The sequence below is a fragment of the Berghia stephanieae genome, chromosome 8 (genome assembly GCF_034508935.2).
Source record: "Berghia stephanieae isolate SIO BIC M18660-M18661 chromosome 8, UCSD_Bste_1.3, whole genome shotgun sequence".
In the NCBI taxonomy this organism is placed as follows: domain Eukaryota; kingdom Metazoa; phylum Mollusca; class Gastropoda; order Nudibranchia; family Aeolidiidae; genus Berghia; species Berghia stephanieae.
In genome coordinates, this window is record NC_088367.1 from 36573843 (window position 1) to 36597676 (window position 23834).

General features: G+C 37.3%; 3 protein-coding genes across 4 annotated transcripts in view; all 3 read left to right on the forward strand.

Annotated features, from left to right (window-relative positions):
- Positions 1 to 2534, forward strand: part of LOC144978588 (NSFL1 cofactor p47-like) — a 42076-nt gene extending 39542 nt beyond the window's left edge. The window contains exon 10 of the mRNA XM_078924862.1: positions 2235 to 2534. Within this exon, the coding sequence (XP_078780988.1) occupies positions 2235 to 2367 (133 nt within the window). The 3' untranslated portion in view covers positions 2368 to 2534. The remainder of the gene's footprint in view (positions 1 to 2234) is intronic.
- A 570-nt stretch (positions 2535 to 3104) lies between these two features.
- LOC144978587 (uncharacterized) lies at positions 3105 to 13488 on the forward strand. Of its 2 annotated transcripts, XM_078924860.1 has the most exons (6): positions 3105 to 3283; positions 6372 to 6452; positions 7242 to 7314; positions 8383 to 8478; positions 8937 to 9032; positions 9632 to 13488. In XM_078924860.1, exons 1-6 carry the CDS (start codon positions 3257 to 3259, stop codon positions 10342 to 10344), a joined length of 1086 nt encoding a protein of 361 aa, XP_078780986.1. In that variant the 5' UTR covers positions 3105 to 3256; the 3' UTR covers positions 10345 to 13488. The 2 variants fall into 2 exon arrangements, with proteins under 2 accessions (XP_078780986.1, XP_078780985.1); XM_078924859.1 differs by lacking the exon at positions 3105 to 3283 and having other exon boundaries at positions 6156 to 6452.
- On the forward strand, positions 10380 to 11864 carry LOC144978586 (uncharacterized). The gene has a single exon (XM_078924858.1). The coding sequence runs from the start codon at positions 10380 to 10382 to the stop codon at positions 11862 to 11864; it is 1485 nt and encodes a 494-aa protein (XP_078780984.1).
- Positions 13489 to 23834: the final 10346 nt, after the last annotated feature.

The following is a 23834-nucleotide window of genomic DNA, read 5'->3' on the forward strand; positions in this document are numbered from 1 at the left end:
TTATTTTGTTGTGAATCATACAGGGTGTCCAGGGAAGTCGGAAAGTTGGAAATTGGTCGGAAATGTTGGAAATAATGGGATTGAGGGTGAAATTTCCTCTAAAATTAGAAAAATCAGGAATTTCTTGCTTAAAATGTGATATAGAAAATGTACAAAGGACAACTGCTGTGCACACAATTTTATTAGTTTACTACAACTTTCACCACATCATCATCCGTGTCACCATCACTATTACAAACTACTACATCATCATCCCTACCACCAACACCACTCACAAATGCAACCACCACCACATCATCATCCCCATCACCACCACTACCACATCCCATACAATCACTACAACTACTACCACATCATCATACCCACCACCACAAGTACTCCAACCACCACTACATCATCATCCTTATCACCACTGCTACTGCAACTACTACCACATCATCATCACTACCACCACTACTGCAACCACTACCACCACATCATCATCACCATCACCACTACTGCAACCACTACCACATCATCATCACTACCACCACTACTGCAACCACTACCACATCATCATCACTACCACCACTACTTCATCCACTACATCATCATCACTACCACCACTACTGCAACCACTACCACATCATCATCATTACCACCACTACTGCAACCACTACATCATCATCATCACTACCACCACTACTGCAACCACTACCACATCATCATCACTACCACCACTATTGCAACCACTACATCATCATCACCACCACCACTACTGCAACCACTACCGCTGCATTATCATCATCCCTACCACCACCACACCGCCATTGCTACAACTACTACTACATCACCATCTATACCACCCTCATCATTACTACAACCACCACTATATCATCATCCCTATCACCTCCACGACTATAACCACCACCACATTCATCACCATGCCTACCACTACTACAACCACCACATCACTATCCCTAACACCGCCACTATTACTACAACCAACATATCATCATCATCACGACTACAATCGCTGCCACATCATTATCCCTACCATCATTACTACAACCATTATAAACAACTACCACTGCACTATCATCTCTACCACTAGTACCAGTACTTACTGCCACATCATACCTGCAAACAAATCATATGAGTATTTTTAAAAGTGAAAATGGGGACGGGTGGTGGCTTTTGACATTGTATAATCACATGGTACCATTCTCTAAGTAGATAAGATTTTATATGTTGCTATCAGTTTTTAAACTTTTGAAATTCCTCAGAATGTTGTCAAAAATTGCTGCGAGACACATTTTGGGTTGCATCTCAGTAAATTTTAATGAAATTCAAATTTATAGATTATAGTCGCATGGATGGGTCATGATCTGTGCTCTGAGAAATTTCCTCCTTTTTTGACCGGTCATTTTCACCTTTGCTCTTACTTTAAAATATGGATTGTGTTGAGTTAAAACCTATTTTAAGTAGGATTGTTTTTTTTAAGCATATAGAATACTGTGGGGATGGCAAGAATTGGTAAAATACCTGGTAGGAAATTTCACTTCTAGGTAGGAAATTTTAAGGCTGAATTTCCCTGGACTTCCTGATCATATCACTATCTATATGGAATTGTTTATATGTCACAGCTTAGTCACTGATCCTGTCATAACTTGAAGATTTTTGGTCATTTGTTTTAGCCTGATCACAACAAAATGTTACCTATACCAAATGAAAGATGGTCAACTTTTATTGTCTCAGTTTTATAGCAATCAACTATGGCACTCTTCAGCAGCACCAGTGAAAGTTTCAATCTAAATAAAATTATATAGTTTTGACAATCTCACATGTTGATAAGAGAAATTTTTATGTTGACATATTTGATTGATTTATTGCAACATTTTCCTATGTTGACTGTTAAGATACATAGTAAAGTGAAAGACAAAAAGTATTGGTGGAAATTTAACTAGATTTTAATTTTCATAGTCACAATTTTGAGAAAAAGTTAGAGGGCGGCTTTCAATAATCTGCTGTTGAATTTTTTGTGGTTAAAATTTAATAAATGTCCTTTGCATCATATTCAGTACGTCCAATAATCAAGTAAAATATGCTAATTTCCACTTTTAGGTTATCATTTGACACAAAATTTTTCAAGTGTTGCTGCTGCCATTAGTCATTCAAGCTTTTTGATCAGTATATCTTATTGTGGGCAATAAGTTGGCAACAAGTTATTTTTTTCTTAACTCATGATACCTCAGGTCCAATCCTCAATATTCACAATCGAGCTTCTGCCTGATGACAACGTTCCCTAATAAAGAACTTACAGAGGAGTCACAGACTTTGGAGGAAGCAAAACTCTTGAATGCAGTGATTGTACAGCGATTGAAATAGAGTTTGAGAAAATGAGACCATTTTTTTGGTGCTTTTTTAAGAAAAAGAATCTTTATCATGTAATTGTGAATTGAATATTTCATTTATGAAATTGAGTTGATTGATTTATTCTATTTTAATATTAATTTAAGGTTCCCAGCAATAAAGTGATACAATTGCAAGTGAGAGTACACATTCTACTGCTTTTTGTCATGAGTATTATGTCATTACAGTGTGAGCTAATGCGCTTGAAGTCTTGTCGAGTGCAAAGAATAGCCGGAGCTGCATGAATAAGTCAAGGACATGTAAGTCACTTCTTTTGAAAGAATTTGGCCATATCAACATTAAATAGAAAGCTGCTCTTCTCAATTCAGTGATAATTTCGGTTTGCTCTTTGGAGTGTTCAGAGTTTAACATAAGAAAAACAAAGGGGATAAAAACGTTTCAAATTCTTTTTGTTTTTTCAATGTTTCCACTCTAAACCTCCATATTCACATGCAACCAGAACTTATTTGATTTTGTGTCATATTATCGCTTTTTTGTGTGTGTGTGTGTGTGTGTTCTTGTATGGCATTACTTATGGGGACCAATACCTGGTTACACACCAACGTTCTGAGGACCCCTTGTCATTGTGGGGCCTTACACTCGGGTCCCCATAATGGTATTGGTTTAAAACCATCATTTTGACGCCCTGAACCATTTCACCAAATTTCATCGAAGTCCCAATAATGACGTTTTACTTGAAACGTGTGTGTGGATTTTACACAATTTACGGTGTGTGAAAATATTGAATTGCGTTGGTGTGCGTCTTGTACCGCTCTTCTGAAAAAGAGTTTGAAACGGTAGACGCCAACCGGAAGTTTTTGTCTGCAATGGCTGCGCTCGGCTGACACTGTACTGACAGGCGAAGATGTGGACTTTTCAACGTAAAAAAGGGGTAAGAAATATTTTTTTCCCACTTTTAATTAGTTATTGATATGGATAAAAAGCAAGTCTAGTTTTAATTGTTCGGGATCGGATCTCTTAAAATTATTTTTTGGATTCTTACTCTTACCAATCTAACTAAACAAATCACTAAATTACGACTTCATCAGCCTAGAGTTAGAGCTCTGCGCTATGGCTATGCTATCGGCATCGGCGATTGTTAAGATTTCCGCGTTAAATTCTTAGCAATGAGGGCTGCCTTCTCTTATTATTATTTTTAGAGTTTAAATTCAGGTAATAGTAATATCGCAGTGTTGCGGTTCCCAGTCAATTCACGATGTTCTTGGGTCGATATTTCTCTCCCCACATCAGTGCAGTGAGCAGTGCTACCGGACTTTGAACTTGACAAAAAAAAATAATTCAAAATTAATCAAGACCAAGACATACGTCATTGGAAAGGTATTGCAACACAAGAACAGTGATACCACTTAAATTCCATGCTGTAGAAATAAAGTTAGTACAAAAACAAAATCTGGTACCTATCTTAAATTTCTCGAAATTCGATTTACATTAACATCAATATCAGTTTCAGTATCACTAAAAAAAATCGTGTGCATTCTCCACTTTTATCTATTTCCGTCACATTGTAATGAAATATAGGAAAGAATGAATGGCGTCAGGGGTATGCATGCTTGCTGCAGGGATGGTCTGATTTCTGATGCCGGATGAAATTGGGACATGACATTTATGATACATCATCGAATAAGATTTTTAAGTTTAGTGTCATGATGTTAATAATTAATAAAAAGGGACAAGCTTTATAATTGACCTCAGTTATCAATTGAAATATTCCTGTTTCATCCTCAATGTTATTATTCAATCACTTACAATTTATACAAAACATACACCAATGGACTACTGATTGCAAACTAAATACAATGACACAAACACATGCAGCTAGGCGTAGAAACTTGACAGGCCAATCAGCGCTGATCGCAATATTTGATCGTTGCTGATTGGCTGCTTAATTTCTGTGTGACGTCATGGGATGCCATTGAATCCCCACCGACAGAGGCAATGCTAATTCACAGACATATTATGGGGTACCCCATTCACCCGGCGCCTCTCACTCGTGGCACATGAAGGCAGTTGAGTGAGATGTGTAGTGTAATGACCTTAGCGAAACCTATGTGTGCTATGGTAATGACTAATGACGTGTGTAATGACATGTAATGGTTTCCTGCCATATAGGACAAATTGGCGATTTTAATGCCAAGTTTCACAATTCTGATATGTAAAAAAAATCTTCACGCACAATTAATTTGGTCGGATTTAATATCACTCTTGTGTTGCAATTTTCGCAATTTCATTGTCAAATGATGAAAACTTGGTGATTTGAGGGGGGGGATGCGGGGGTTGACAGCGATTTTAGAGAAGATCCATTTCGCGATGCGAAGGCGTGCCCAGGTAGCATCGCAAATGCTGCTTTTTATAGCTGCTGTTTGCGCCATTTTCACATAAAGAGTAGCAGTTGTGATACGACTAAGCCGTTAAATAGCACATGAGTTGCATCGCAACTATAATTTTTATACAGCTGCCATTTTTGGAATTTTCACTAAAAAGGCAGTAGTTGTGATGCTTAGTTGCGACAGTCATATCGTTCTTGCGGCTGTTTTCAACGCTGATTTTTTCACACCATTTCACTAAAAAGCAGGAGTGAATCGCACCGCAACAATTACTTGCACACAGCTGCCATTTTTTGAATTTTCAATAAAAGCGCAGCAGTTATGATACTTAGTCGCGAGTGAGTCACATCGTTCCTGCAGTTGTTTTCAAAGCTGCTTTTTTCACACCATTTCCCAATAAAGCAGGAGTTGCTTTACAATTACGCCATCGGATCGCAACAATCTCTCCTTTTATAGCTGCTATTTTTACTATTTTCATATACAGCAAAAAAAAAGCGTGTCGGGAGAATGACTATAGTCAGATGTGGTTATGTGAAATTAAAGCCGTAAAAGGAAGCCGTTGTCAAAAAAAATCACAACTGCTGCGCTTTTATTGAAAATTCCAAAAATGGCAGCTGTATAAAAAGTAATAGTTGTGTTGCGACTCACTCCTGCTTCTTTATGAAATGGTGTGAAAAAGCAGTTTTGAAAACAGCCGCAAGAACGATACGATTCAGTCGCAACTAAGCGTCACAACTGCTGCCTTTTAATGAAAATTCCAAAAATGGCAGCTGTATAAAATAATAGTTGCGGTGCGACTCAGGTGAAGAAGTATACACAAACTCCTAGTATAAAACGAAAAGCAAGAGGCGACAAACAAAAAAAATACGGGAACTTTGGGTTTCAATAATCCAACTTGGCATCCATATCTATCAGGCCCCGTTTTGAAAATAAAACGAAAAAAGTCATGCATACACACACACAAACTACACACGATGCCGAATGAAATCCCCAGTCTGAAAGGACACGCTCGAAATCTTGGACACGCTGGTCGCGAACTTGACATTTCCAGCAGCCAAGGAAATCCCCCATGACGTCAGACTTGTGATCGGCGCTGACTGGCCTGTCAAGTTTCTAAGCCTAGCTGCATGTGACACAAACATCGTGAAAATCCATATTTATAAATAAGAAAGAAAGAAGAAGCTATCAAAAAATAAAAAATAAGGTCACAGCCACAGGCCCTATTTCAGGTGCCCATTTTTGAGTCATGCAGGTATCAAAGTACCTTCTAAAACATGCCTTTACTTGTTGCAAACCCTAATATCAAAAGAAAAAAAAATTAACAATTCCTATGCAGTCTGCAGTAGGCTGGGTAGCCTACACTAAGACTAAGACACTGACAGTTCTTGGCTACGTAGACTTTGAATCATTTATGATTCATCTGCTGATCTATGTGTTTTTAATTTCTTCTGGTTACTTAGTTGGTTTACTTATTTGTAATTGCCACTGTTGTAATTGACGAGGGATGAGTTTTTAAAATGCAAGCCTCCAAATTGGAGTATAATAAATGTTTTTTACATGGCTAAAGTCAACCACTCACTACATTTTTTTTTCTTTGATAAAAGTTTATGTATTTGTATTGTTTCTTTTTTTCAGAAACCGTTGAAAACTGCAAATGAAGTTTTTTCTTTACTTTCCGATTCTGGGATGATAAAGAAAGCAAAAGACAAGACTGAGGTAACTACATTGTTAATGATATGAAGGTTACATAGTTTTCTAGTCATTGATTAATTAATAATTATCTATTCAAAGACCTGCTTTGTTTGATTCATGGAATATGTATTATGACCGAAGCCTTTTCTAATTGGCTGAGATGACTCGGCTAGGTTTATGCTTTAGTTTAAAACAAGATCCTTTTTTGCTCTGAGTTGTCGTTCTTAAGTATGCTCATAGTTTAATGCTATTATCTGTCATCTGCATATTTTGCGGCCGCAAATTCCGGGCCCTTCCGCAAATTTCACAAAATTGGCAAAGTTTGGCAAATTTTCCGATTTTTGACATTTTTTTTCTTCTGAAAAAACGTTTTCTTGTGATTTCTTTTTCACTTTTAGCTGGAATTAATGATATTATTTGTCAGGATATAACGGGCAATAGATTTCATTTGAAACACCATTTTATCTAAAAGTAAAGTTGGAAAAAATTGGAAACCATTTAATTTTCATACATTTTTTCAAGGATTATGGGGAGTTTAGGGGTTAAATATCATATCACGTCTAACTCTGCCCCGCAATTTTTGGCAAATTTTGGCACTTTTGGCACATTTTGACGTTATTTTTGGCAAATTTTAGGCTCCTATTTAGCAAAAAATGCAGATGATAGTATTGTTTGTGTAACAATGTACCTTTTTTTTTTGGTTGACTGTCAGTCTGGGTAGAGCCATTTGAGAGATGCCAGATTGGAATGCACATATATATAGCTGCATAAGTCTACTTCTAATCCTCTATTCTAATATATTTTCTGTTCCAGAATCAGAGATGTGCGAACTTAAGGCCTCCTCGTCGTGGTGGACAAATTCCTGAAGAAATAGGCAGTAATTGCAGTAAGTTTGATTTTATCATTTTCATTTTGCTTTTCTAACCACTCAAACCAAAAGGAATATTATTACCTCTTGAATGCTTGTCAACTTTTACATGGCATTCAAATGCTCAATTGAGGGTCCCTTGAGATCAGTTGATAGAGTTGTGGCCTATCACACAGATATCCCGGGTTTGATTCCAGGTTCAGGCAAAAAAGACATTAGAATTTTTTCCAATCCCCCTACCTATCCAGCAGAAAGTGGGTAGCTGGATATCATTAGACCTATTGGAAATGGGTGTAAAGTACTTTTCAAAAGACCAGTGTCCTATCCAAAGCGTAACAAGAAATTGCTACTAGTCAGCTCCGAGCTACAGGGTTAGGCTCTGGTCTTATTGGCATGAAGTCCTTTAAGGAGTTACGTATTTGAATGCCTGTTTACTCACATTAAAGATAAGAAAAAGAAAGTAAGTCATTACAGGCCTAATAGTAGCTCATTTTGGTTTCTAATAATGTGTATTACTATTACATTTCATATAGTCTATCACTAACAACTTTCCATCGGTTCTTAATTAACTTTGGACAATCCAGCTGGGTTGTCATAGAGTGAGCCAAAAATATCTTATTTTCCCCTCATTAATGAGAAAGTTCACTGCCAGGCCAAACAACCAGCAGTGCTCTGCAACAAAGATGAAAATTATTGTTGATAATCTTATCATAGAAATCATATCCTTTCTTTTAGATACTGCATTTTGAAATGAAATAATCTTTTTATCTCTCTCTTTTTCTCTTTCTCTCTCTCTTCCTCTGCCTCTCACAATATTGAGTTTAGAATGATGGCATTGCTCTTTCATTTAGTCTGTAACATAAATGAAGATGGTGGGGGTCAGTTATAGAAAAGAGTTTTGATTATTGTACTTTCATCTCCTTGATTTAATTCTCTAACCAAGTTAGTTTTCAAAGACATAACCAGACTATATGGTTAGAGAATTACATCTACAATATATCTGATGTTTGCTTCTCTGGAGTAAAGAGAAACTTCATTTCAATTTTGCACACATGTTTTGATATATACTTTTCATGGTCATTTCAGAAAAGGACAGTGAAGACGAATATGTCCCCGAAGGCCCAAGAGAGAGTGCTTCTAGCTGCAAAACAGACAGCGATCCAGAGGATACTGATGACAAAGGTAAATAACCTGTGATGAGGTGTTTTTAGTGAAATAGAAAAGATACAAATACAATGCCGAATTAATTCTGTCTTCAGAAGAAATATGCGATACATCATGTTCCGTTTTAAAAATGTTGCTGTTTGGGGAATAGTGAATGACGCATTGGACAATTAACTAAAATATCACAAATTTGAGTATCAATTTGTTTACAGTGGAAGTCGCATTCAACGAGGTCTTTGGGACAGGGCCCCTGACCTCGTTGAATGCGACCTCTTGTTGAATGCGACTTTGTCCTAAACAAGGAATATAAATAATGAATCAGTATGAAAAAGTTAGATTTATGATTTAGCTTCCTTGACGAGCACATTACGATATCTTTTTTGTGTTAAAAATGTCTTAAAAACCTGAAAATTAAACCCAACAAACTGTTTTGAAGATACAAGCAAGCATCATTCCCTCTTACAATCTTATTTCAGAAATGGACAGTGAAGACGAATATGTCCCTGAAAGCTCAGGAGAGAGTTCTTCTAGCTGCAAAACAGACAGCGATCCTGAGGATGCTGATGACAAAGGTAAATAAGAACCTGTGATGCTTTAGATTTAAAATCCAAATACAATAAGCAGGAATATACTCTAATTTACCCATAATAGTACGTACTTTGATCCCTTGAAACCTGTTTGTAACTCATTTTATACTGTGACAACACTGGTGCAATCCCACATGTCACACAGATGTATGGCCTTGAGCATTAGTTGTATTGCATGGTTATTACCAAATTGTTTTATGAAGAGAAGAATGATTTTTTTTTAATGCCTTGAGATAGTCTACTATTCTATCCAAATGAGTCAGTTGTAACCAGTCATGTTAACCTACAAAATTGAGACAGCACTTTTTTTTGGTGAAATATTTCACCCCGAGAAGGGGAAATGATTTTTTGGTTTTCCGTGAACCATATGTCGTTGTAAGAGCAGCGGCAGTGTGTGCAAATAACCTCTCCCAAGGTTCAATTGCAGTGCCAAAAGTGGGACTCGAACCCAGATCTCCCATATCACAGTGCAATGGCTTATCCGCTCGGCTATTGCGACACACTTGGGGTCTACATGGTATGCATAAGTACTTTGAATTGCACAACAGCAAGTGAAGTCATGTTTTTTATTTTTGCATTTTCAGACCCCAATGAACACCAAAGAAGTCCTACAACTGCAAGTCTAGTTTGTGTTGCAGAGAGTGAGGTAGAAAGTGGTAGCGAGTCTGTCATCATCCCTCTCCCACAGCTCGATGATCAGGAGGCTGACCTTCCACAGAAAGCAGATGACATGACTGTGCAGAAAATGGTGCCAGGAGGATCGGGGGGTAAAAGAAAATGGGACAAACGACATTCTTGTTTGTATTGTGGTAGACTTTATGCTAAAATGGCTAGGCATTTAGAAAGTGTACATAGTGGGGAAATTGAAGTGGCAAAAGCTTTAGCCCATAAAGTAGGTACCAAGGACAGAAAGAGGGAATTGCAGTTATTGCTTCATCGTGGGGATTTTAAACACAACAAAACAGTGATAGATGCAAAAAAAGGTTTTTTGATTCCGGCTAGAAGGCAACCAATAACTGACAACTTAGAGGCTTTTACAACCTGTGAAAAATGTTTTGGACTTTTTCTAAGGAAGGATTTATGGCGTCACAAGAAAAAATGTGCTGCCTTCAATAATGAAACCAAAAGCTCAAAGAAAAATACAAATTTTCTTTTACTTTCAAGTAAACAGGAAGACGATAATAGTGATTTTGAAGAAAAGATTTTAAACACAATGAGTTCCGATAGGATCTCCCTCCTTTGTCGCCATGACAGTGTCATTTTGCAGTATGGGAAAAATCTTTTTCTAAATTTTTAGACCAGCCACATCAATACCAGTACATAAAACAAAAAATGAGAGAAATTGGCCGTTTTTTGAATGAAATGAAAAACGAATGTGAAATTGAAAATATTACACAGTGCATTGACCCCCTGTTATTTTCAACTGTTGTCAAAGTTGTCAAAGTTTTAGCAAAGTACAATTGCATCACTGGAATTTATGAAATACCTTCACTTGCTTTAAAGTTAGGCCATTCCTTAAAAGCCTGTGCAGACATTTTGAAATCAGAGGCTTTGCAATCAGGAGATACTCTATTAGAGAAACAGGCTGAAGCATTTACCAAACTTTATTCTTCTGACTGGTCACATCAAATATCATCGAGAGCTCTGCACACTCTTCACAAAAGAAGATTTAACACAGCAAGAAGACTACCTTTAGCAAAAGATGTGCAGCTTTTATATTGTTTCATTAAATCCAAGTTAACAGATGCAATAACACAATTGCGTGAACACCCAAACCCAAATACGTGGAGAAATTTAGCTGAGATTGCTCTAGCACAGGTGGTTCTTTTTAACAGACGAAGAGGCGGTGAGATGCAGAAAATGAAAATTGAAAACTATCAGAATGGATTGGCTTCAGGAAAATCTCTACAAGGGGAAATCCTGCAGAGTTTGAGTAAGTTTGAAAGAAACTTAGCCAAACAACTCGAAAGGGTAGAAATTAGAGGAAAGCGAGGGAGACGAGTGCCAGTTCTTCTACCCAAATCTCACAAGGATAGTATTGACTTGCTCCTCGATTTCAGACAATCCAGTGGGCTTGCTAACAATAACCCATATGTTTTTGGTGCTATCGGTGAAGGTGAAAATGTACTTGGAACTTCAGATGTTCTCAGGAAATTTGCCACTGCATGTGGAGCAGATCAGCCAGACTTATTGACATCTACAGCACTTAGAAAACATATTGGAACAATATGTCAGCTGCTTGATTTGAAGGAGAATGAACTGGAAGCATTGGCTGTCTTCATGGGGCATGACAAGTCTGTTCATAAAGAATACTATCGTCTTCCAGAGGACACGATGCAACTTGCGAAAGTTAGTAAGATTCTCTTGCAACTGGAGAAAGGAAAAATTGACAAGTGTAAGGGAAAGAATCTAGACGAGCTGGAATTTGCTGAAGACGAAGCAATTGATGGAGAGGAATTAAGTGCTGATGAGGATGACCTTGACGACTGCGTTCAAGGCGGTGACACAGGATGTAGCAGCATGACCCCTGATAGTACGACGATAATGCCATACACTGAAAACTGTCAGGAGGCTGATACTGTTAGAGAATCTCATAAATCAAAGAAAATCACAAACAGAGTAGTGAATAAAGAAAGGAAAGGGTGGTCTGAGGAAGAAAGAAAAGCTGTTGAAAAGGAATTAGGGAATTTTTTCTTTTTAGAAAGATTGCCTGGCAAAGCAAACATTGAAAATGCTATGAGAAATTCTCCAATCTTAGCAAACAGACCCTGGAGACAAATCAAATATTACATAAAAAATGTTCAAACTAGAAAATAGAAATTTGTTCCCTATGTTATTGTATGTACGGTAGTACATAAACTAAGCATTATCTTGTTGTCGCCTTGATGTACAGACATTTGTTGTTAATTCAATTAATTGGTACCTTATGCAATTTGTGATCAGTACTTTTTCCTCCGACCTCCTCTCTCTCTCGTTCTCTTTTCTTTCTCGCTCTCTCTCTCTTTATAAAAATTTCAATACTATGTTGTTTTTGACATCAACTTAAAATCAATATGAAAACATGAACATATTTTTTTTTCAATAATGATACTGATAATAATATGTCCAATTACAGGACAATTTGTTGTTGATGATAATAATGTTATCTCTGACCATTATATTGTGGAAAATGTCAAAACCAGATGAACACAAAAGTATTCAAAATTACTTTTTATTTTGTCTCGTTATACTCGTATCAATGAACTGAAAGTGATTTTAGCCAAATAGTCCTTAAACCAAAACAATTTGCAGAATAGTTATCAAAATCATTTCTGTTAATTAGACCAACATTCCTATTTTGACATTTGTTAACTTGTATAAAGTGATGTTTTGTGATTCTATCTTTTTCCACGTCATTATCTTTGCTTATTAGACGAGTTAAGATCTAGGCTTAATCAAACTATTGAGAAGTCACATTTTCATTCCCCGTTCTGGCATACCATTTTATTCAATAAAACATTAGATGCATTGACTTGCTAAAATGGAGTCAATTTTACCAATTGTTTAATAATGATTAATGTGTTTGTAAAAATACGCCCTGGTGCGCTAGCAAATTACCTATCTGTTCCTTTGGTTTTCAGGATCTCACCTCAGATGTTTTTGCTTGCGCTCTTGAACACACAATTCAAACCACTGTTAGTTTATTAAGTTTTGTTTTTTCCGCCACATATATCATCATTATGTATAAAAATTGTTTATGCTTCTTTATCGTCAAGAATGGACTATTTCTTGTTGTATTTTCGTTATATGGGTTCGAGCATCTCAAACGGTAGAGCACTGTCTATTCATTAGGACCCGAATTTAGCTTCAATGAGAGCTGTCTTTGTTTCTGCCCTCTCTATCCAGAAAAAAATGGGTACCATCGTTGAATACTAAGACACGTCCAGAAAAGTTATGTGGCATAGACTAGCAGCATCCCATCAATAATGCAAAAAGTAATTTTTGTCATCCCTTCTTACACCTCAGAGAGCAAGATGTATACTCTTACTAATTTTTGAGTCTTCCTGCTCTCATAGGACTTTCGTTTGAAATTAATTAAGATTGGAATTCAATATTTCCCTCAGTTATAGTATGGCTCTTTTCACTCTTTTCTGATAATTATCATGGTATATACAGTGGAAACTCCCAATAACGACATCGCTTGGGACTGGAAGATTATGTCTTTATTGGGAGTATGTCGCTATCCAGAGTTTTTATTTTCACTACGAACATAATTTAAGTATAAGATTAGGGACTAGAGATTTGTGTCGTTATCCAGAGAATGTCGTTATTGGGAGTTTCCACTGTATTTAATAAGATAATTTTAAAATTTCCCCAGAATCAACTTCAAATCTTTATTAATCATTATTTGGCATTATTATTTGGCTATGATTATGAATAAACAAACCTCATTTAAAATCAACATATTTTTTCCGTCTTGATGATTTGACTGGATTCCACTGAACACCCTTTATACTCCTTATGATTATATGTCAATGTTCAGAACACTACCCTTGGCATTGAGGGAGAACTTTCACTTGGTCAGTTCTACATGATTCGAATGTGTACAAGATAGATTGTTATCTGACATCAGGATCCATATGGTAGTTTAGTTGGTAGATACCTGGCCTGTAGTGTCATCATTTCAAAGCCTCATGAAGACAGAATTGTTCTGATATCATCTACTGAGCAGTGAATGTTTGGTTGCATTTCATTCTGATACAGACATAGTGACTAGAAAAATGATATGCCAATAGTAATGCAAGTCGGGTACAGCCTAAGGTTAGGAACATTTTTGTTTGGAGTATCCCGATCTATCTTAATGTCCTATTTCTTCTTTTGTTTTTACATTCTTTTCCGTATAGATGGGCATCTAATTCTCAAGGTCCTTAGAAGTAATGTCTACTGTAGACACACATCAAAGGTTCCTGCTAGTAATGGCCACATTTTAAACTCCCAAAGGTCCCTAGAAGTAATGTCTACTGTAGACACACATCAAAGGTCCCTGCAAGTAATGGCCACAGTTTAAACTCTCAAAGGTCCTTAGAAGTAATGTCTACTGTAGACACATCAAAGGTCCCTGCAAGTAATGGCCACAGTTTACACAGGTCCTTGCAATAAATGTGCACAGTTTACACACCAAGTGAGTCCCCACTTGTAATGCCCTGTCTCATCAAGTCCTCACAATGACTACACAATGTCCCTACAATGATGGTGTAAAGTGAGGCCCAAACATACTCTAGTCAAACCTTTGTTATTTGACGTATTCTAAAAAACGACACCTGCCATCATAGACGGCTGTTTTGTCCACCAATACAACGTATTGTATGTTTCCTAAACCCACTGGAAATAGAGGTACCCACAAGTCATGTGTGAAATTATGGTCCTGACAAGTCATGCCATACAAGTATGTGTGTGTGTGTGTGTGTGTGTGTGTGTGTGTGTACAGCTTTGTGGTATGAATCGCTGGAAAAGACTCTTTACTTATATTCTCTCACTGTACTCAAGTGTAAAATGATTACCTGAATGTTAACTGCATTGTCTCTGTCGGAAAAAAATTGTAATATCGCCTAACAGGCGTAGGCGTCCTACATTACCTGTTGCTGTTGCCCAGGGACCATTTGAAAAGCCGGTTGAGCACGTTTAATGGATATTGCTCTATATAAAAGCTCAAGTTGTTTTGTTTTTTTTTCTGGCCTCCCTGACCACTCGGATTTGGTTGGGTACTGTGGTTCGATAACTACATCTGGATAGATGGGTGGTGGGTCCTTAACTTTCTTTATGGGCTGTGGAAGTCTCTATAATAATGAAGCAAATATCTAGTTTGCTCTCCTGCATTACTTGTCCTTTTCCTGAATTGCTTGGTTTTGTGGGATTCTTTGCTGAGAAAGACACATTCAACTAATATTCATATTTTTCCAAAGGATAATATTTTTATTCACTTGAAATCATTGTCTCTTTGTCATAATTATTTCTTGGTAATTTGAATGTATCCCATTTGACGAGGATTCTATTCCTGTATCTTTATGTAAAATTAAGGTAATAATACAGTGGAATTCTGATAAAGCCAACACCATCCAGCCAGATCTATTTGTTGACTTTAAGTAAGGTTGATTTTATCCAATACAAATGGGACACACCTTTGATAAAGCACAGGAACATTGGGAACAACAAGCAGTTTTGACTTTAAGTAGATTTCGTTGTACATAATTTTATAGACCCAATGAATATTCACATGGCCTTGCCCGAGAGAAAGCGTCCCTGCACATGCGCAATCACTTAAAAATTGAACCTTGCAAAGCAATCATCGTGTTTTTAATTCTCTTGGATTTAAAATTAATTATCTACTTATATTGATGCAATTGTTATTGAAAATATATTATTTTGTGCTTAAATTATCATGCGATGATTCGTGGATTATGATTTTGTTCTTCAATTATTAAGATACTTAGTGGATTGTTATCAATTTCATTTTATCGTGCGTGATTTCGCGCTTGCACTTATTAATTAAGACAATGGCGTCAGGCGCCCCACTGACCCAGTTCCTTAACAGGACAGCATGCAACAATGAAACCAGTCAGAGTAAAAATAACAGCGATGATGGTGAAAATAGGAGTGATGTGTTTGCTAGTAAGACTGAAGGTAGGAAGAAGGACGAGCCTTCCAACGTAAAGAAGTAAAAAACCTGACAATGGTGGCGACGGCGAACTCTCAGAAATAAAACAACAGCTTAATAAGCTCATAGCGATCATTCCGGTTGTCACGGAGTTGAAAAATGCATACGATAAGGAGATGACAGAATGTGACACTCTGAATGACAACTACGAAATAATTAACAATGTAAATGATGGACCAGAATACGGTGAAGTGTCAGAAGCACAAACGTCTTCATCAATCTCCTACTTTAAAGATGTGTCAGGTACAAAGGAAATTGAAGGGCCTCTAATTAACGAGGACCTAGCAAAGGGAATTAATAATATCATGTGCAACGGAATGCAAATATCGGATAGGGACCAACTATTTCAAAAATATATAAAACCTACTACTTGTGGCAAAATGGAGACTCTTATTTGTAATCCAGAAATTTTTAAGATGGTCCAAAAAGATACTAGACAAACTGACTCGAGTATTCAAAAAATACAAACAACACTCATGAAAAGCTTATGCGCCATGACGATGTGTTTCGAAAAACTGATTAAAATAAATATAGTTTCAGTTTGTCAACAGGATTTAGACTCCATTACTAATTCCTGTGCAGATTTCGTGGCGTTGTTAGCAGACGGATCACACAGCCTAGATTTACATAGACGGCAGAATTTTAAATCTGAAGTTAAATTGGAATTCTCGTCATTGTGTTCTGAGCAATATCTATCTTTTTGGAAAACAATTGACAGAGAAAGTCAAAGATGTCTCGGAAACCTTGAAGGTTTCTCAAAGAGTCATTCATGTCAAAACATACCAAAGACATCAAAGCAAGCCGTTCTTTTTTAAGAAAAGGTTATCTTTTTTAGACGGGAAAAACCCTGTGTACAACAACAGGGGAAAACATTACAAAAACAACAACAAATACCAGAACTTCAGCAACAAAACTCGACAACAGGGTCGTCGCAACAAACCATATAAAATGTAAGTGAAGGAAACGATTTAGCTTTAGGTGGTCGAACAAGGCATTTGATTCATAATTGGGAAAAAATCACAGAAGACAAAATAATCTTACAATGTGTCAAAGGCTGTAAAATCCAATTCATTTCTCCACCAATTCAAAATAAAATTCCCCATCAATTGAAATTTAATGCACAGGAAACCATAGCATTAAGGGCTATAATTGGAGAATTATTGAAACAAGAAGTAATTGAGGAAAGCACTGTTGAAGAGGGAGATTACATGAATAATATTTTCTTAAGAGAATAAAGATCGAATAACAACAAATACAGACCCATTCTTAATCTCAAATGCTTGAGTAAAAATTTTGTTAAATTTACTCACTTCAAGATGGAGGGATTAACTACGTGCCTTAATCTCATGCAACAAAATTGCTACATGGCATGTATTGATATATCCAATGCTTTTCATAGCATCCCAATGCATCCCGATTTTCCAAAATACTTAAAATTTATGTTTGAGGGTCAAGCTTATAAATATATAGTTCTGCCTCGGGGGTTTCGAGATAGCCCAAGATTGTTTACCAAAATTTTAAAACCAGTGTTAGGTTTTTTGAGACAAAGAGGTTTTTTGTCTAGTGTGTACATTGATGATTTCTATCTACAAGGCTCTAATCATAAAGAATGTCAGGAAAACATTATAATTACTAAGCAACTTCTGACTTCGTTAGGTTTTGAACTCTCTGATAAATCTATATATGAACCTACGCAAAAACTATTACATTTAGGTTTCATTCTAGATTCGACACTGATGAAAATAAGTTAAGGTGAGGATAAAAGAAATCATATCATCCAGATGTCAAAGAATGTGATAAGTAATACCTCCCTTACAGTAAGGGAATTAGCAAGATTAATTGGAGTCTTTGTGGCTAGTTTCCCAGAGGTTGAATATGGTCCGCTTTATTATAGAGAACTGGAAATGCTTAAAATTAAATCATTAGAGACAAACTATAATTTTAATAACTTTACCACTCTTAATGAAGAATGTGTACAAGAAATACAATGGTAGATTAAAGAGGGAGTTTGACTTACTTAGATGCCTTTCGCGTCTCGACCGAAAGATCGGGTCGCCTTGGCTGTTTCCAGTATTTCCTGTGTGAGGTGTCTCCAATATTGCCGGTCCTCTGCTAGGGTTCTCAGATTTTCAAGGTCCCCTGCCGTTATGAGACTAATGCTTTGTCCAAGTGTTGTGAGGTTTTTGTTTAGGATCACAGGGAGTGTTGTGATCGGTCTTCCTCTGAAAAGGTTCCCGTGTTTTTGGAAATATCCCGACATGGCTTGGTTAGCTGGTATGTTTTTGTCCCTGCGTAGTATGTGACCGAAAAGTTGCCATCGTTGTTGTAAAATGTCAAGGGAGATTGGTCTTTCTTTTGTGATCTTATAGAGTGATTCATTTGAGATCTTTTTTGGGTATTTGATATCCAGTACCCTTCTTAGCTGTGTGCGATGGAAGGCATCCAGATGTTCTTCTTCGGATTTTGTCAACGCCCAAGTGCCGCAGTTATACAGAAGTACCGGTTTTACAAGAGCACGGTACAGTTTCAGTTTGGTTTTTCTCTTTATTTTGTCACCTCTAATCCATACATTGGTGAGTTTACTGAGTGCGGCGTTTGATAGCTGTTTTCTTCTTTGTACATCCTCGGTGTCTCCAATTAGTGAGCCGACTTTCTTTGTACTTTTCCATTCCTCTTTGTTCCTCGATATTGTTGTAAATTCGGTTTTATTGGCATTGACTTGGAGGTTATATTTCATGAGGGTATTTTGTATGATGTCTATATTTGCTGGTGTTGATCCAATAAAATCTACATCATCTGCATAGGCGATTTCTCTAGGGATTGCATTCTCAATATGAGTCGTTGGTTTTGGAATGACTTTTCGAACTTCTTTCAGAGCGTGTTCTAAGTATATTGTGAACAGAATCGGGCTCAGACTATCTCCTTGGGGGGTCCCGATGCTACTTTCGAACTGCGTCTGTTTTGTGGCCCCGTATATCCTTGGTTGTATCTTTGTGTTGCTGAGGAGAAATCAGATTATTCGGAGCTCGTCTTCGTCTACTATGTCTGTTAATATCTCCAAAAGTTTTCCTCTGTCGATCGTATCAAAGGCTGCGGACATATCGATTTTGGTTATTGTTATGGATATGTTTTCTTTGAGTGCCTTTGCTGCCAACCATTTATGTGTCCATACAACATCCGATGTGCTTCGGTCTTGGCGAAACCCACTTTGGCTGTGTGATAGATATTTTTCTATTTTCGGTCTGATTCTGTTGAGGACAATAGTTGACAGTGTTTTTCTTATGGTATTCAGTAATGTTATTGGGCGCAGGTTGTTTACGGGTCCTTTCGTTTTTCCTGGTTTTTGTATTGTAATTAGGACACCGCTGTTTATGTCCCAGTCTTTGTGTGTTGAGAATGTTTTGTTCATTATGTTTGCAATGCTCAGATCCAGGGAGAGGGTACCGCATTTCAGCAATTCAGCGGGAATTTCATCTTCGCCTGGGGATCTGTTATTGTTTAGGCACTTTATGCTATTTCTAAATTCAGTTGTTGTGATGCGGTTGTTTAGGTCTCTAGGGTTTCCTGAGAAGGGCGATATTTGTGAGACTTGTTTGTGAAATTTCTGCTGGAAGTGGTCAGTTACAATGTCAAGGATATCGTTGGGATTTGTTGTCTGTTTGCCAAATTTATCCTGTAGTTTTGGGTTCTCGAATGGTTTTCGGTTCAGAGATTTCGTCGCTTTGAACATAGACGATGCGTTATTTTTGGACTTTTCTATGTCTTCCACTTTTTTGTCTAATTCCTCGTTTCTGTGTTTTATTGTAAGTGATCGAATTGAATGCAGTATTTTGTTTCGTTCCGTTTTCAGGTTTATTATTTCTTCCGAGTCTTTCTTGTATCCTGATCCTAAGTTCTTTTTGTTGCCGCGATAGATCGTTAATAGCGATGTTAGGCGTTCGATTTGGTTTGTTCTTAGTTGTATTAATAGAGCCTGCACTTTCTTCCCCCGCATATTTCATTGCCGCTTGCGTCTCTTTCCATTCATTGTTTGGATTGCTGTTTTGCTTTATTTTCCATAGACTTGAGTTAAGTTCATATTGGTAATGAATGCGACATTCTCGCTCATTTACTATTTTTGCCGTGTTTATTTTGACTGCCGTTTTACCTTTCTGTCTTCGTTGTCTGTACACATTTATGTTGAAATTCGTTTTTACAAGTTTGTGATCGTATGTTAGCAGTGTACCACCGTATGATCGCGAGTTGGTTGAGTAGTGTTTATGGCGGTGTCGACATATGATATAGTCTATTTGGTTGTGTATTGTTATCATTTTGTCTTGGGTTTGGTCTTTCCTTTGTCCTACCCATGTTGTCTGGTGTCTTGATGGGTGGTTGAAAGCACTGTTTGTTATGAAAAGTTTTCTCTGTTCACAGAACTGGACTAATTTTTCTCCGTTATCGTTACGTTTTCCTTTTGAGTATGATCCTAAACATAGTGTGTCACTGTCGAGACGTTTTCCTACTTTGGCATTAAAATCTCCAGCGATTATTAATATTGATTTGTTTCCTATTTTGTTCAGTGTATCGTCTAGGTCTTTGTAAAATTTATCAGTTTCCTCTGGGTATTGTTTTGCGCGTTGACTTGTTGGTGCGTAAACATTTACGATTGAGATAATGAACGTCTTCTTACCGTGATCGTCTTTGTTATTGTTAATCTGGTTCCTTGAATTGATCTTACACTTAAGCTCAAGAACACATATTCTGTCCGAAACATTCCATTCGTCACAAGTCAAATCCCTGCAGTTTTTATTTATGAGAAATCCACATCCATAGTGAGGTGAACTGGAAGCAAAGCACAGCAGTCTGTGACCATTTATTGTTTGGTCGACGCCATCTTGGATCTTCGTCTCTTGTAAACACAACACATCGATTTTATAACTTTCTAAATCTTGACACAGTTGTTCCTTTCGAATGTTACTTTTAATAGATCTTAAGTTAAAAGTTACCAACGTAGAAAGTTTTAAATACCTAGGTTCAATAGTGACAACAGATGGAAGATGTAACCGAGACATACGAGCAAGAATAACTCAAGCCAAACAGGCCTTCATGGACCTGGGAAACATTTTGAAAAACAAACAGATGTCGTTCGGGATTAGATTCCGAGTCTTGAAGTGCTACGTGTGGCCAATCTTGTTATACGGATGCGAAAGCTGGACTACAAATGCAGAAACACAAAAGAACATTGAAGCTTTTGAAATGTGGTGCTTGAGAAGGATGCAGAGAATATCGTATACTGCACACAAAACGAACGAAGAAGTGCTAAAACAAACATACCAACAAAGGAAACTAATGCCCTTAATAGTGGATCGACAACTATCCTTTTTCGGACACATAGTAAGGAAAGATAAGAATGAATACCTGGCAAGTTGTGGAAAAATACCTGGTAAACGCGCCCGGGGGAGACAAAGAAAAACACTCATAGACCAACTGAAGGGCTTCACCAGCCTAACAATCCAAGAGCTGTTTGAAAAGGCAAGAGACAGGGAGGAATGGAGAGAGATAATTCATGCAGTATCCGAAGCCTGGACCAGGCATGGAACCTAGAAGAAGAAGAAGAAGTTAAAAGTTCCAATATTAAGATTAGTCCACATCAGGTAAAAATTAAAGATTCCACACAGTGAATAAATGGAAACATAAGACTATCCACTGAGCAGAAGCTCAATGTCAACAGGTGTCAGCCATGTTGTCCGGAAAAGAGGGAGTTTATAGTCGGAAAATGATTTCTCATGGTAATGCAGATTTCACTATTCAAACAGACGCATTTAGTTATGCATGGGGGGCAGTTTTCAATGATAGAAATACACACGACATGTGGACAGAAGAGGAGTCCAAACTCCACATAAATGTTCTCGAAATCAAAGCAGGGTTGTTGGGTATTCAGTTCCTGTGTGATTTTAAGAATTGTCATATACAGATCCAAATGGATAGTCAGACTGCCGTTTCATACATTAATAATCTTGGGGGTACACACTCTAGACTTGTTATTTATTATACTAAACAAATCATCTTGTGGTGTAAAGAAAGAGGAATCTGGTTGTCTGCTTGTCATATAGCTGGAAAATCAAATATAGCCGATTCACACAGCAGGAAAGTTAGAATTCATACAGAATGGAAATTACACCCAGAAGCTTTTGATAGGTTATGTGAGAAATGTGGATGCCCTGAAATAGATCTGTTTGCTTCTCGGGCAAACAGACAATTACCTATATATATATGTCCTTCTATCCCGACCCTGAAGCCTGCGCCATTAAATCATTTCAACATATCTCCAGGATTCTCAGGAAAATCCAAGAAGACCAAAGTACAAAGATATTGATGGTCGTGCCACATTGGACAATAGCTCCTTGGTATCCAAAACTTAGACCAACAATCAACCAAATTTTACAAAGGGCACGTAGCAATCTCAGACAGAGTTTTGCTGGTTAAGCTAAGAGGACCTGTAGTTGACACCAATATTATTCAAGTTTATGCACCAACAGAAGAGGCGACAGATGCAAATATGACAGAGTTTTACCATTCACTAGAAAAAGCAAAACGAATGTGTAAATCACAAGAAGTCCTTATGGTAATGGGGGACCTAAATGCTCAGATTGGCAGAGGCAGAGATGGTGACATAATCGGACCACATGGACTCGGAGACAGAAATGAACGAGGAAACATCTGGGCAGATTGGTGTAGAACAATTAAATTAATGATTTCAAACACCTGGTTTCAACAACACCCAAGAAGAACCTGGACATGGCAATCACCAGGGGACAGAGCAAGGAACCAGATAGACTTTATAGCAGTATCATCAAGATTCAGAAATGGCATATTAAATTGCAAAACCTACCCAGGCGCCGATGTAGACAGTGACCATGTCCCAGTTGTTTGTACAGTAAGGATAAAGTTTAAAGCTATTCAGAGAACAGCTGGTAGAATAAAGAGGGATTACATGTTATGCAAAGACAATGGCATACAAACAAAAATGAGAGAAGAATTTGATAGTGCACTCATGATACAAAGCCAAAGTGAACCTGATAACGAAAAATGTGAAAAACAATTTGATATATTCCAAAAGTGTGTCAAAGCAACTGCAGAAAAGCATTTACCAGTAGCTCAAATAAACAGCAAAAAGGAATGGATGACAAATGAAATTCTAAACCTATTTGAAGAAAGACGAAAATGCAACAGAGGGTCTGCAGAATACCAAACATTGAACAACCACATTAAATCCAAATGCATCGAGGCACACGAGAACTATCTAGACTGGAAATGCTGCGAAATCGAAAGAGAATACAAACCCAACCCCCAATAAGCTCACCAAAGAATAAAAGAACTATCAGGGAAAAGGAAAACCAAAGCAGCAGGAAGTTGTATCCAGAACAAACAAGGGGAACTGCTATATGAAGAACAACATATAGAAAGCCGATGGGTAGAATACATAGGCGAACTGTACAATGATCCAAATAGAAATGAACCACCACTGAAATTCAAAGAACCATTAAGCAGACCAAACATCACCAAAAGTGAAATTGAACATGCCATGGAACGAATGAAGGATGGTAAAGCAACAGGCACTGATGAAATATCTGCAATTGATGAACTTCACATATTATTCAACAATATATACAACATTGGGAAAATTCCAGAAGTTCTCTGTAACTCTATTTTCATAGCAATACCAAAGAAAGCAGGTGCAGTCAGATGCGAAAATTTTAGAACTATAAGTTTAATAAGCCACATCAACAAAATACTGTTGCGTATAATTATCAACAGGCTAAGGAATAAGATTAACCCCGAAATCGCAGAAGAACAATATGGATTCCAACCTGACAGGGGGACAAGGAACGCAATATACCTCCTCCGTGTTTTAAGTGAAAGAGCTATACAGGTTCAGACCCCACTATACCTCTGTTTTGTCGACTACAAAAAAGCTTTTGATAGAGTACGCCACGAAGAAATACTAAAACAACTGCACTCCATTGGCGCTGATGAGAAAGACCTCAGACTCATGCAAACATTATACTACACCCAGCAGGCATCTATCAAAATCGGAAACTCTACAGGAAATT